Here is a 14,349-nt window from a genome sequence, read left to right on the forward strand (position 1 = left end):
ACAGTACAAGCGTGCAAAGAGAGAAACACAAAAGAAAAATAAGCAGGCACAGCAATGGCGAAAGTCAATGGGGTTGGTGTGCCATAAATGTAGTGAGTGTGTCGGCGAAAGTGCTGCAAGAGGGATTGTTTGAATTCGGGCAGACAGGTTATAGTTTTCTTCCCGTAGCACGTGAAACTCCCTTTCCCTTCCGAAACCCAAGTCCTCCTTTCTACTTCACTCTCCCCTTTTCACTGCGTACTCTGCGTGGCTGGCACTTCCCCAAGAAGCTAAGGATCTTTCTTCCCTCCGCCTTTTTAAGAGCCTTGTCGCGCCTTGACTTTGATTTTGTGTTTCTCATTTTGTTGCAATCACTACTTATCCATGCCGGTTCTTTTTTTTTTCTCCTCCCCTTCTCCCTTCCTTGCCGTGGTTGGCTAACACCCTCTCTCTTTGTATTGGCCGGTGTTCTCACTGTGCTATGAGATGCTGTAATAAATAAATAAATAAAATAGAAGTGAGAGATGGCGGTAAACAATTCCACAGCATGGTGGCTTTGTGGGAAAAATAGAGAGGAAATATGTACGCCGTGATAGTGCAAGACAAGGACGAGGTTGAGGTTATAAAGTACAGGGGTCGTGGCACAACCCTGTCTTAAACCATCCTGAACCCGAAAGCAGTCAGTGACATCACTACCCACTCCACCCGTCGTCGCCATCATGTCATTGTCGTGGAAGGACGGGATGAACTGCACCATTGTATCCACTATCCAGTGCAGCAAGGGTCGACAGGGCACGCCACACGGCATCTATCTGAACCGAGTCGCATGCCGTATGCCTGGCTCACACAAGGCCGATTTTTCCGCCGACGCTCCGACACCGACTCTGACAAGAAATCGACCGGCTGTGTCGGACAGACACGGACTACCTCTACGCACACAAATTTGTCGGAAACACGTGCGACAACACGGCCCAGACCAGGCCGATCTTGAGGATGTTTTCTTACGATTCGATATCGGCCGAAGAATCAGGCTAGCGTGGACCACTCATTACGCCGGTCCACACGCATGTGCAGAATACCCGCGTGCGATGTTCACACGCCTTCTCGTCAACCTGACGGACCTAAATATCCCATCAGGGCAACCATGTCGAGGCCGAAAGTCACATTGCGATTCAGGCAGCTGTTTTTCTGCTATGGTCCGCAGTCGGTCTTGTGCGATCCTGCCACACTCTCCCCACCACATCGAGTGGTGCGATGCAACGGCAGTTATTGCAGTTTCCCCGGTCACCCTTCGTAGGACTGGGGACAAGATAGGCATTACGCCAGCAGGCTGGAACAGTGGCAAACTCAGACGCACAATTAGGAGAAAGTCTGCAAGGTACTGTAGAAAGGCTAATTTTAGCAGGTGCAAATTTCAAAGTTTTCTGAATCTGGACCAATTGGCGACGAAATTTTTTAGCGATCCGAGTTTCAGAGTTTAGAAAGAAGGACGATCCGTACTGTTCTCTTCACGCAAAATTTCGATTGGCGCAGCAAAACGTTAGCGAAAACACTCCTTTCGCTAAAAATCGCTAACATACAGTCAGACCTCGCTTAACCGCACACATCCGTTTTCCACAAAAATATCCGGATAGGCGAGGGAACCGGATAATCGAACACACACACTGTGTGTGGGCATAAAAAATTAAAAAAAAAGTAAATTATCGTATCCGTTCCCGAAGGGAACTCACGACGGCCGCTAACACCCGATAAACCCTAGCGGCAGATGCAACGCCAAACGGTGGGGGTGAGTGGGTAAGTCTCACAACCACTGGCACAAGTGCCAAAAGCGACCCCATTAGCTGCATCCATGTACCCCTTGTGCCTGGCCACAAGTTCCCAGTTGACTGTGGGTAGCAGCACGGCTGGAAAAACGCTCCCAGGCAGGACTTGAACCAGGTACCTCTCGTATCTCAATCATGGTCTTTGACCCACCCACTGTGCCTGCCTGGTGTGTGGGCATAGCATTGCTGTAAATCGGTGACCAACAATTTTCTTCCGGATGGCGAGGGATCCGGATAAACGAGGACCGGATAAGCGAGGTCTGACTGTATCACATATCACCGTCGCTAAAATTACCCGTTTTACAGTCGCATCGCAGGAGCAGAGAACCGTGAATGAGCAATTATGCGGGTGAGGTACCACACAAGCTAGCAAAAGACAAATGTCGAAGGCCACCGTCAACACCAGGCAGCGGTAATAAGTTAGGCTGGCAACAAAGTTGTTTACTTCTTGTTGATGCCAATCAGTGAATACTTCGATCTGAAACACAATGCAGACACTCAATAGTCAATACTGTCGTAAAGTGCTCAAGCCAGCGCTGTAGCTACTCACCCAATGATGCACAAGTCTTTCCATCCAACTTGAATACTGCATTTCCCCAATTATAAGTCGCAACCCATTTTCAGGTCTGAGCCAAATTGTTTCAATACGTTCGCATAAGTAAGAAGTCACACTCGATTGTGAGTCGCACCCCCTTCTTTGTTCTTGAAGTTTAGAGTGTGGAAAGGTGCGGCTCACATTCGGTGACTACTGTACTGCTTGATCAGTCACTGATTTCAGGCCAGTATGGCAGGTTTGTTTATCCCTGATTACACGCCATGCTGGCCTTCCAGTGAAGCGGCAGGTTTGTTCATCCCTGATTACACGCCATGCTGGCCTGCCAGTGAAGCGGCAGGTTTGTTCATCCCTGATTACACGCCATGCTGGCCTTCCAGTGAAGCGGCAGGTTTGTTCATCCCTGATTATACGCCATGCTGGCCTTCCAGTGAAGCGGCAGGTTTGTTCATCCCTGATTACACGCCATGCTGGCCTTCCAGTGAAGCGGCAGGTTTGTTCATCCCTGATTACACGCCATGCTGGCCTTCCAGTGAAGCGGCAGGTTTGTTCATCCCTGATTACACGCCATGCTGGCCTTCCAGTGAAGCGGTCCAGTCTGGACTAGAGTGCTGGCTACTGAAATCCAACCCCTGAGCGGTGCGCCAGTTACATCGCAAACACCCAACACGGGATAGTAAACCTAGGAAATAGAGACCGCTAGAATGTGAACACATGGCTCAATGGTCGGATTTCAGCTGCCAGCGCTGTATGTACGCTGTTTGTTGGATCCAGTTTTCCTTGGCGGTGTGTACAGCATGGCAAGCTGCATCCTGAGCCTCTGTGAAAACATGCTTGTGGGCTATGGAGTCAAGACACCATCCATTGATGTTGTTCTCTCTCTCCTCTCCTCCTCCTCCTCCTCTTTCTCCTCCTCCTCCTTCTCCTCCTCCTCCTCCTCCCCCCTCTCTCTCTCTCTCTCTCTCTCTCTCTCTCTCTCTCTCTCTCTCTCTCTCTCTCTCTCTCTCTCTCTCTCTCTCTCTCTCTCTCTCTCTCTCTCTCTCTCTCTCTCTCTCTCTCTCTCTCTCTCTCTCTCTCTCTCTCTCTCTCTCTCTCTCTCTCTCTCTCTCTCTCCCACCATGTGTCTCCGTGTGTGTGTGTCTGTCCTTCAGGACTGTGTACACGTTTGTCGGTGGACCGGAGGATGTTGTAGAAGCAGCACTGCATGCTTGTAGAGTTGCTCACCAGCTGATTGATATGAGCGGGCACAAAGGTTGGTACCGTAGTGATCCACCGTTGAGCCCATTCGCTTATAAGGCCCTCTACAGTTCTCTTTTTCCACTTAATCCTCCCTACCCGATCCCCCTTTGGTGCGTCCATGAAGCTATAAAGCGGAGACCTCTGGTCGGCTGAGCTTAATGAGGCCCACCACCACACTCCATTATTCACCCCAGTGTCTGGAGATATGTGGACTTTGTAAAAAAAGAAGAAAAAAACAGACTACGTACATACAACATCCTGTACAAAATCATATAAAACCTAAAAGGCAACATTTTTTTAAGCCTGCATGCAGACTACGTTTTACACGCAGCACCCAGGTAACCTCTGACCCTGCGCTATTGCGCAAGGGGTGCGTGAAAGCAGCAAGCAGTCGTAAAAAGTCGTTCAAATACGTGTCACTACGGTCCGCCCAAGGGCCGAGGGCTGCAGGCAAGGGCAAGATTCAAGGGCCGAGGGCTGCAGGCAAGGGCAAGATTCAGCCATCACGACAGACAGACAGAGCGTGCTTGATTTGATTTCTTACTGCACGAAGCAACATATTAGGAAAGGTGGTAGGTTGAAAGGTCGACTTATTCCCCCAAAATGACGTAAATCGGTCCTGATGGCCTGATTATGCCCGCGATGGGGAGCTAGCGCCTATTGGCCATGGCACGCATGTACAGCCTGTGGCTGGGGAGCTACCGCCTACTGGCAATGGCAAGCATGTATAGCCATGGCATGCATATACAGCCATGGCATGCATATACAGCCCTGTGGCTAGGGAGTTTGGTTTAGCCGGCAATGTCAGTAAGACACGATTTTAACCCTTTATGGACCAATTAAATTAGCGTATAAATGCGGCATTCGATCGGCGTGCATCTCAGCCGTGGATTAAACGAAAAAACCGAAAAGCGATGAAGACCGCCCGATGCAGTAGTACTGTACATCTATATCCACTCATGGTCGTCAAGTCTTTTTGTTCCACTGAACCAACATTTTCTTGAGTGCAGTGACGCCTTAGAACGTGAATAAAGGAGTCGCGATATTTTCGGCTGTTGTTTCCAGAGTAAGTCACATTATCCAGTTTAGGTACAGTCGAACCTCGTTAGGACGAACACCAAGGGACCGATGGTATTTGTTTGTAATAATGGGAGTTCTCCTTATCCATATTTTATACCCAGTGAATACACAGTGATTTATCCAATAGACCTAAGAACACTAATTCTTCTAAAGCGAAAGTTTGTGTTGTTAGTGTTCTTCTTAACCAGGTTTCACTGTATTAACTCTGAGTAGCTGTGGTGTGTAGCAATCACTGGCTGGCTATCGTGTTGTCATGCTTTTTGGCGTCGAGGTGGCTTTAAAGCTGTCGGCTGCTACTGCTGATGTGTTGCAGCAGCTCTGAGTGACCCCGTGTTCGTTGTGCTTCTGTGACTCCGTATCGGCCTTGTCAAGGCGAACACCCACGGCTGGGAGCGCTGGACGTTTGTCCATTCATCCCGGTTGCCAACGCCTGTATGGCGGATGCGGTCAGGTGCGCCAACGAGTTTGCCAGGCGGCTGGCTGCGGACTTGCACGTACCAGTGTACTTGTACCAGGTAAGTGTGTTTGTGAACGCCGCAGCACTACGTGTTACTCCTGCTAGGGCTAAGCAATATATGTACTTCAGCAGTGAGCTAGGGCTGAGCAATACTTCAGGTAGGGCTGAACAATACTTCAGTCAGGGCTGAGCAATACTTCAGCTAGGGCTGAACAATACTTCAGCTAGGGCTGAGCAATACTTCAGCTAGGGCTGAACAATACTTCAGTCAGGGCTGAGCAATACTTCAGCTAGGGCTGAGCAATACTTCAGTCAGGGCTGAACAATACTTCAGTCAGGGCTGAGCAATGCTTCAGCTAGGGCTGAACAATACTTCAGCTAGGGCTCAGCAATACTTCAGTCAGGGCTGAGCAATACTTCAGTCAGGGCTGAGCAATACTTCAGTCAGGGCTGAGCAATACTTCAGCCAGGGCTGAGCAATACTTCAGTCAGGGCTGAGCAATACTTCAGCTAGGGCTGAGCAATACTTCAGTCAGGGCTGAGCAATACTTCAGTCAGGGCTGAGCAATACTTCAGCTAGGGCTGAGCAATATTTCAGTCAGGGCTGAGCAATACTTCAGCCAGGGCTGAGCAATACTTCAGTCAGGGCTGAGCAATACTTTAGCTAGGGCTGAGCAATACTTCAGTCAGGGCTGAACAATACTTCAGCTAGGGCTGAACAATACTTCAGCTAGGGCTGAGCAATACTTCAGTCAGGCCTGAGCAGTACTTCAGTCAGGGCTGAGCAATACTTCAGTCGGGGCTGAGCAATACTTCAGTCGGGGCTGAGCAATACTTCAGCTAGGGCTGAGCAATACTTCAGCTGGGGCTGAACAATACTTCAGCTAGGGCTCAGCAATACTTCAGTCAGGCCTGAGCAGTACTTCAGTCAGGGCTGAGCAATACTTCAGTCGGGGCTGAGCAATACTTCAGTCAGGGCTGAGCAATACTTCAGTCAGGGCTGAGCAATACTTCAGCTAGGGCTCAGCAATACTTCAGCTAGGGCTGAGCAATACTTCAGCTAGGGCTGAGCAATACTTCAGCTAAGGCTGAGCAATACTTCACCTAGGGCTGAGCAATACTTCAGCTAGGGCTGAGCAATACTTCACCTAGGGCTGAGCAATACTTCAGCTAGGGCTGAGCAATGCTTCAGCTAGGGCTGAGCAATACTTCAGCCAGGGCTGAGCAATGCGTCAGCCGGGGCTGAGCAATGCTTCAGCTAGGGCTGAGCAATACTTCAGTTAGGGCTGAGCAATACTTCAGCTAGGGCTGCGCTGAACATGAGATTGTCCATAACAAACTTTCTTTAGTAGAATAACGAACAAATTTGCGAACACGGTCTTCGACAATTTGCATTATTTAACCCGAGACACGGAACCGTGTGTAATGAGTCATGAGTAAGATCAAGAGTACATAACCCCCAGAGTGTGCAACGCCTGATCCAGCTCTGCATAGGGTCTTGGTCGAGCGGAATCGGATCTTCTGATGTCATGTGTACACTCCACACCAGCGCAAGGCCGGTCTCGAGGCAGGGTACCATTGTTTTTGATCCGAGAGTACCCGCGACTTCCCGGGTTCCCCTCAGATGTGTACGGTATTATGACGCAAAGATCCGATTCCGCTCGACCAAGACCCTATGCAGAGCTGGATCAGGCGTTGCACACTCTGGGGGGGGTTATGTACTCTTGGTAAGATCAACTACCCCCCCCCCCCCCCCCCTTTCGCTGACAGGATACTGTTTTCGTGTGTGTGTGTGGGGGGGGGGGGGGGGGGGTGCGTGTGTGGGCTCTGTGTGGGCTCACAGGATGCTGTAACTTATTTCACGTATGTGTGTGTGTGTGCTATGTGTTGTCTGGCAGGATGCTGCAGTGAAAGGCCCTCACCGTGTCTCGCTGCCATCAATCCGGGCTGGGGAATATGAAGGTCTTGCTGCCAAGGTAAGTTGGAATGGTGCAGTTGCCATCCATTGCCGTACCGTTGCACCTATGAGAGACCTGTTGCTATTCATGTCGCCAAGAGCACAGAACTGGCCAGAGTTGTTGCAGCTGGTGAGTAGCTGCTGCAACTCTTTTTTTCGGAATGACGTCGTTTTCATGGTGTAGCCAGCTCCATGCATTCATTGATTTGGAGATTGCTTTCACACCCTGCTGTTATGGCGTGGTCCATCATGTCTTATTGTATTTGGCCTTCGGAGTAGGCTTTGCGTCTTAGTGTTCAGTTGAGTATTTGTTCCATCTTTTCAACTCCAATCGATCGACAATTTTGTTGCTGATTCCGCAAAAAACAAGAACCCTGACATGTACATGCATTTGGAGGTGCAAAGTTTAGCTATGCTGCTTGTGTATACGTGTGTGTGTGTACATGTGTGTGTGTGTGTGTGTGTGTGTGTGTGTGTGTGTGTGTGCGTGTGTGTGTGCATGCGTGTGTGCATGCGTGTGTGTGTGCTTGTGTGTATACGTGTGTGTGCTTGTGTGTGTGGTTATGTGCGTGTGTGTGTGTGTTTGAAAAAGGATTAAACCCGACATAAATTACTGCTTTCATCACTCTCAACATTGCATGTGAACCATGGCAATCCTTCGCATGTTATAACATGCCTCACACGGACGCACACACACACATGCGCACACACACACGCGTGCGCGCGCACACACACACACAAAACACACCCACGCACACACACACACACACACGCACTCACACACTTCTATGGAGCGAGTTCCTACACGATAGCATACACATTCTGTCCGCTGAATTGGTACCGTTGAAGCACAGGTCCCGCAGGTCCGAAAATTCTGGAGACAGCGGATTTGAGTTCCTGCTTTCAATTGCGCTGCATTCTTTTACAAAGCAATGAATAAAGCAATTAAAGCCGACATAATACGATGATGAATGAAGCTGAAGACACCACTGCAGCTGTACTTATGGTTGATAAATATGGTGGTAAAGACACACCTGGCAATATGGCGGTAAACACTGTGCCAGAACTTTGCAGCCTAGAGAGCGTGTGTGGGCAGGCGTGTGTTTACCGCCATATTGCCAGGTGTGTCTTTACCACCATATTTATCAACCATAATATTTTTTTTTTTTTTTTTTTTTTTTTTTTTCTTTCTTTCATATCTGGCTTGCAAGTGTTGAGTTTCGGAGAGAAAAGAGCAGTACGAGGCATGTGGCCTCAAATGTCCTAACATAATACCATGATGGACTAATAAAATAATAAAAATATATTATGTGAAGTCGAATTCAGAAATGTTTCTCTTCGATGGTCATCAGTGACCCTACATAGAATAATGTACATGTATATGAGAAAACAAACCAAAAAAATTGTTTTAGTCATTGCTTTGCTGAAACTCCTTTCTCCGAAACGGCTCTTTGCATTCTTTTATTATTTTGCTTTTCCCAATGCAGATCAAGCTGGCTGACTGGGTTCCAGACTACGGCCCCGCTGAGTTTGTGCCAAGCTGGGGTGCCACAGTGTGCGGTGCTCGGCCATTTCTTATCGCCTACAATGTCAACATGCTCTCGACCAAAGAGCAGGCACACCGCGTGGCCTTGGATATACGCGAGCAGGGGCGTTCAAAGGATGAGGTATGCTGTACGCGCTGCTTAGCAGGGTTGTTCAAGGGATGAGGTATGCTGTACGCGCTGCTTAGCAGGGGCATTCAAGGGATGAGGCATGCTGTACGGGCTGCTTAGCAGGGGCATTCAAGGGATGAGGTATGTTGTACACGCTGCTTAGCAGGGGCGTTCAAGGGATGAGGTATGTTGTACACGCTGCTTTTGTCCCTGCCATCCATTATTATTGCCGGAGGCAGGATTTTTCTTTGTTATCCACACGGTCTGTTTACCGCGGCAGTCTCTAAGGACTTCCCGTACACATCGTCAAGCGTAGATAAGCTCCCAAGAGTGTTTACTAGTAACACCGTGAAAACTTACGTCACCTGTTTCAAGTACGATTTGTACGGCATGCAACGAAGGTTAGCATGCGCTATCCGACTATCTGCCATGACCATGCTGGGGAGTTGGATAAAGCGGAGTAAATTTCTGTCAAGGAGAGCTATTTTGGTATTTGTATTACTCAGCTGCTCGCTCAAATCGGTTTAGAAACATGCAACGGAAACACTATACCACGTGATGTGTGTTTTCACCATCGGCGAACCCCATAGGCAGGGTATCAGGAGCTGCACACTTTTGGTAGCTTATACTCTTGACATTGTCCCAAACAACGTAATAGTTGATAGTTTTTAGTTGATCGTTGGTAGTTTAACAAGTCTAAGCTCAGAACATATATTATGTAAGACTTTGCAGGCACAAAGTTCAATGACCCCTGACATTACACCCCCAATGTTTCATTTCTCCAGAACAGAAGAGAGAATGAGGGTTTAGGTTACGCTTCAATGGTTTTTTTTCTCTTTAATTAATGAATCGTTAAACTTTGCTCCTCGTGAGAGATTCTACTCGTACGGTAAGGACTCTTTGGCACTGGGCCTCATTCATAATCTAAATAACAGAGATTATCCCCTCAAGTGTGCTATGTAGCTTTCGTCAATGTGCTATGTAGCTTTCGTCAGTGTGCTATGTAGCTTTCGTCAGTGTGCTATGTAGCTTTCGTCAGTGTGCTATGTAGCTTTCGTCAGTGTGCTATGTAGCTTTCGTCAGTGTGCTATGTAGCTTTCGTCAGTGTGCTATGTAGCTTTCGTCAGTGTGCTATGTAGCTTTCGTCAGTGTGCTATGTAGCTTTCGTCAGTGTGCTATGTAGCCTTGGTCAGTGGAAACCAATACCTACATGTACATGTAAATGCTTGAGTAGAGAACTGGATACCCAATGCCTGTGTGTGTGTGTGTGTGTCTGCTCCAGCGCCGGGTGAGCCGGGTAATCCACCCGGTTGGGCGGCGCTTGAACCCGGTTGAAAATATAGTACCGGGTCACCTGTGACCCGGTTGGTACTTTACACTTTCGAACTTTGAAAGGACTGACTACATGGCTTGTATGTGTCAGACTCCAGTACTTCTTCTTCTTTCGTAATTTTCTAATTCCTGTCCTCTCTTTTCTAAATGCGGCTTATCCATTCGCCTTTATATCATTGGGCCTAGTTCCCGTTTATTGTCCGAATTAAAATAAACCAACCAACCAGTTGAAGCATGTGACTCGGCTGGTGAGACAGCGCCAGGTACATGTGTACCCGGCTCCGACCCGGTTGAAATGGTTGCGCCAGGTACACGTGTACCCGGCTGTCCTACAATCCTAGAGCAGACACTGTGTGTGTGCGTGCGCGTGCGTGCGTGTGTGTGTGTATGTGTGTGTGTGTGTGTGTGTGTGTGTGTGTGTGTGTGTGTGTGTGTGTGTGTGTGTGTGTGTGTACATTCATATGATGTATGCGTGTTTGTGTGCGCGCGTATGTACATGCGTATGATGCGTGTATGTGTTTGTATGTGTGTGTATGTGTATGTTTCTGTCCGCCGGTGTGCAGCCGGGCAAGTTCAAGTCCTGCCGGGCTATTGGTTGGTACTTAAGTGATGAGAACATGGCGCAAGTATCTATCAACCTGACTGACTTCACAGTCACCTCCATGCACCAAGTCTATGAGGAGTGCAAGGCCATCTCACAGGTACGACTACTAGAAACCGCACAGTATATACGCGTCACTAAATTTTCGCGATCTCTCAGAACCTGTTTCACACAGTTATACACCACTACTCGAAAACGGTCTCTTGGCTACAAATTCTTCCAAAAATGATAAAAGCCAAATTTTCGGGCCAGGCCCGTCTTCAGGAATAAACCCTTAGGAAGGGTAGTAGTAATATTTCCACTAAAACTCACCCACATGGTGCCCGGTAGACCGAGGTGCCTGTAACTCGGAGGTCCGGATGAGAGACATGATAGTACCATTTTCAAAGTTAAACCTAAAGAAACGTCTCGGGCAGCTTTGTTTGAACGAATCTCGTTGTTTGTTGTGCTGTGCTCTTGTTCTGTGTGTGTGTGTGTGTGTGTGTGTGTGTGTGTGTGTCTGTGTCTGTGTCTGTGTCTGTGTGTGTGTGTATGTCTGTGTGTGGGTGTGGGTGTGGGTGGGTGCGTGTGTGTGCGTGCGTGTGTTTTGTGCTCAGTCGTTGAGTCTGGCGGTGGTTGGCTCACAGCTAGTTGGTCTAGTTCCCCTGCAGGCCATGCTGGACAGTGCCAGGCACTACATGCACAGCGAGAACCTCTTCATCACCGACGAGGCACAGCAGATACGCCTGGTTAGTTTTGCATCTTTATTACTGTAAAAGCCAGATATATAACGAAGTGCTAACTAGAACGAGTTAACGGGGAGAAATCTGACGTTAAAATAGAAATCGTTATACAGAAATCGATACATATACTGTCCTATTGAGCGTTGAGAAAAAGTGAGAATCGTTACCTTTGGTACACATAAACCAGTCAATTTTGGGAAATCGTTATATGAGCCAGGGACTACAGAAACCACCCTATGGCACTTTTTGGCGAAATTTTTTTTTTCCTCTCAAAATGTTGGTATGGTATGGTAATGTGCTCAAACAAAATTTCAAGTTGATCTGCGATGGTAAAATGTGCCTAACCACCTATTTAATAATGGCATGTCAATTGAGCGATATAGAGCAAATTTATGTACACAGTTTGTAATGTTCGTTGTATATCTCCCGGCATTCTTGCTAGTTAGGCAGCCAAGGGAGCTGACTTCCCTCCGAGAAGTACTGAGCCACATTCTTCTCCAGGTACTGGCGGCGTGCATCTGATATCCCTGGTGCTGGTAATACTGCTGGGCGAACTGCATCCTTGGCTTTCTCCCTGAAGGTTTCATCTTTCAACAGGGTGAATGACTCCTCTTCACCGTGGCATTCCTTCCTCATGTGCACCACACCAGGGCTGTCAGAAGCGAACCTGAAGTGCTGATAGTGCCCGATCCCTTTCAGAGGCTTGAAGATGGTGCTCAGGTAAGTATCCCATTCTCTCCATGACCAGCTGTATGCAAGCGGGGTGTTTGCGGCACATGAGGATGAAGTGCAATCCATGACATCTTGCATAGTGTCCATCTCTAACGCACGGAACTTCTTCTTCAGGAGCCCAAAGTAGCCGTCCACTGCACAGCGAGTATGGCCCACTCGCATGAACGAGAGCTCGATGGTATCTGACATGCCACACATAATGCGCCATGCCATGTAGGCCAGTACAGTTTTATTCTTGTTCTGGCCTACACAGTTGTCCGCGTGAAAGTGAATGTTCCGTTTCCCATCGGTGTGGCATGTTAGGAACTCATCGAGCATCGATACAACTGCATTCGGGCCGTGCGCCTTCTTTCCATCCTCACCGATCGTTTGGCCCTCGTGGAACAGGAAGTTCATTTGCCGCTGGCGGGCCTCTTCTGCAATGCCGAATAATTGAACCCTGAAGCGGACCTTGAAATACAGAGGACCGACCTGGCGAGTATGAAATGGCAGTTCAAGTTGCTGGGCAAAATCAAATGTATAGTGAACTATGCCCTCAGCTTCATCCAGTGACGCCTGCGCGCCGTCCACTAAGTCTCGGTAGTACTGCCGCTCCTCTTGTGCAAGTGATATGTGCGAACGCAGGGCCTGAACACTACATTCCGTCTCTTCCTCTGTACGAGCGACACGAATTTTGTCCCGCAGCTTGTCACACAGTGCGCATACGTCTGTCCTTGGCTTCATCACTTTGATGTGTGCTGTCTGTCTCCTCCAAATGCGGCAAAATGACCTGTAATGAATAGGCGAATACTGTGTGACGGTCTTGGTATAGATGTTGTATGCAGACTTCTTGTTCTTGGATGCTGGTAAGTATACTGGAGGGTCTTCAGCACGACCTCGTTCCGCTGCAGGCTGAGGTAGACCGTACATGTTAGCGTATGAATAAATAAACTGCACTACATCCTGCTCCATGTCTGCTGAAATGGCTAAGTGCTCTGGTATTCTCCCAGTCAAGCCATGGTGTGCCAGTTGAACGACTCCTTTGCTTGCCTTTTTTTGAAGGCGCTTCATTACATGACTTCCAACAGCATGAACTGCCATGAACACGTCTTTGCACAACTCGTAACCACGTACATGATAGCGGAAATAGAAAGGTCGATCACCACCACCAGTCGTCGACTTTCGCATGCTTCCAGTCAGTGCGCCCAGAACAAACTGCTTGAAGCGCTTTTTCGATTCTCGGAGTTTAGAGACTTCAAACATGTAGTCCTCGAGCTGCTGCTCTGGGATGACTTTCCAATGATTCTTCGACTTGCATCCACAACCTCTCTCAATCCCATCGCGTATGTCTGAAGACAGGAGACCACGCTTCACCTGCTCCGTCGTCGGTGGCTCAGGTGCGGGGTCATCTGGCTCGTCATCCGATTCCGAGTAGTCGGTGTCACTCTCCGCGTTTGAAATTTCCGAGCTGTCGGGGCTTGGCGTTTTCGACACAACACTAGCAGCACTCGAGCTTGCTGCGACTCCATACGTCTTCTTCTTAGGTGGCATATCATCGCCGTCGCTGTCAGCATCGGTGTCGGAATCGCTCGCGGACGACTCGTGGGTGCCAGCGCTGAATCCGTAAAAATTCTCGTCGTCCGATTCAAGCGCCTTCGCTATTGCGTCAGGGACTCCACACAGCATCGAGCTGCGTCGTCTACTAGATGTTGTAGCCATAATCAATCACAGCAAGTGGAGCCTCTTGAGTTACTCGACAATCGCTGGGAATCCTATTGTCTTCACCAAACACCTAATCAACATAACAAGAGGACAGCTCTTGAGTCTTGTCGAAACAAAAGTGACGAGTTCTGCGCTTCGCGTAACTTTGAGTCGCGTGACTTTGAAACGTCATAACTTGATTTTGATATCAAACGTCGTAGGGCGGTTTCTATAGTCCCTGGCTCATATATGCACCTCGTTAGAATAATGGCTTTTACAGTATCACAATAGCCAGTGGCCAATACTAGATACTAGTGTGAGAGAGGAGAAATAGTGAGGAAGAGTTGGGTGAGCAGGGATTAATGACTACTTAAGTGTACGGGCAGGGTTGGTCGTTACATGAGCATACAGAGTTGTGCAACAGCAGGGATATCTGGGATTTGAAGAGAGTACGAGAAGGGATTTGGCGAAGCTGGGTGGGCAAGCAATTAAAGTAATGAAGTGCCTTGTACAGGGGAGAATGGAGACAGCGATCAGTC

The 14,349-nt window shown here is 48.6% G+C and overlaps 1 protein-coding gene across 1 annotated transcript in view; it reads left to right on the top strand.

Moving 5' to 3' along the window:
• The window catches only part of LOC135828053 (formimidoyltransferase-cyclodeaminase-like), a 12,246-nt gene extending 815 nt beyond the window's left edge, over positions 1–11,431 (top strand). The window contains exons 2-7 of the mRNA XM_065340487.1: positions 3,507–3,607; positions 5,047–5,189; positions 7,030–7,107; positions 8,576–8,755; positions 10,639–10,776; positions 11,273–11,431. Coding sequence (XP_065196559.1) covers positions 3,507–3,607; positions 5,047–5,189; positions 7,030–7,107; positions 8,576–8,755; positions 10,639–10,776; positions 11,273–11,431 — 799 coding nt within the window. The remainder of the gene's footprint in view (positions 1–3,506; positions 3,608–5,046; positions 5,190–7,029; positions 7,108–8,575; positions 8,756–10,638; positions 10,777–11,272) is intronic.
• Positions 11,432–14,349: the final 2,918 nt, after the last annotated feature.

Source organism: Sycon ciliatum, chromosome 12, assembly GCF_964019385.1.
Source record: "Sycon ciliatum chromosome 12, ocSycCili1.1, whole genome shotgun sequence".
NCBI lineage: Eukaryota > Metazoa > Porifera > Calcarea > Leucosolenida > Sycettidae > Sycon > Sycon ciliatum.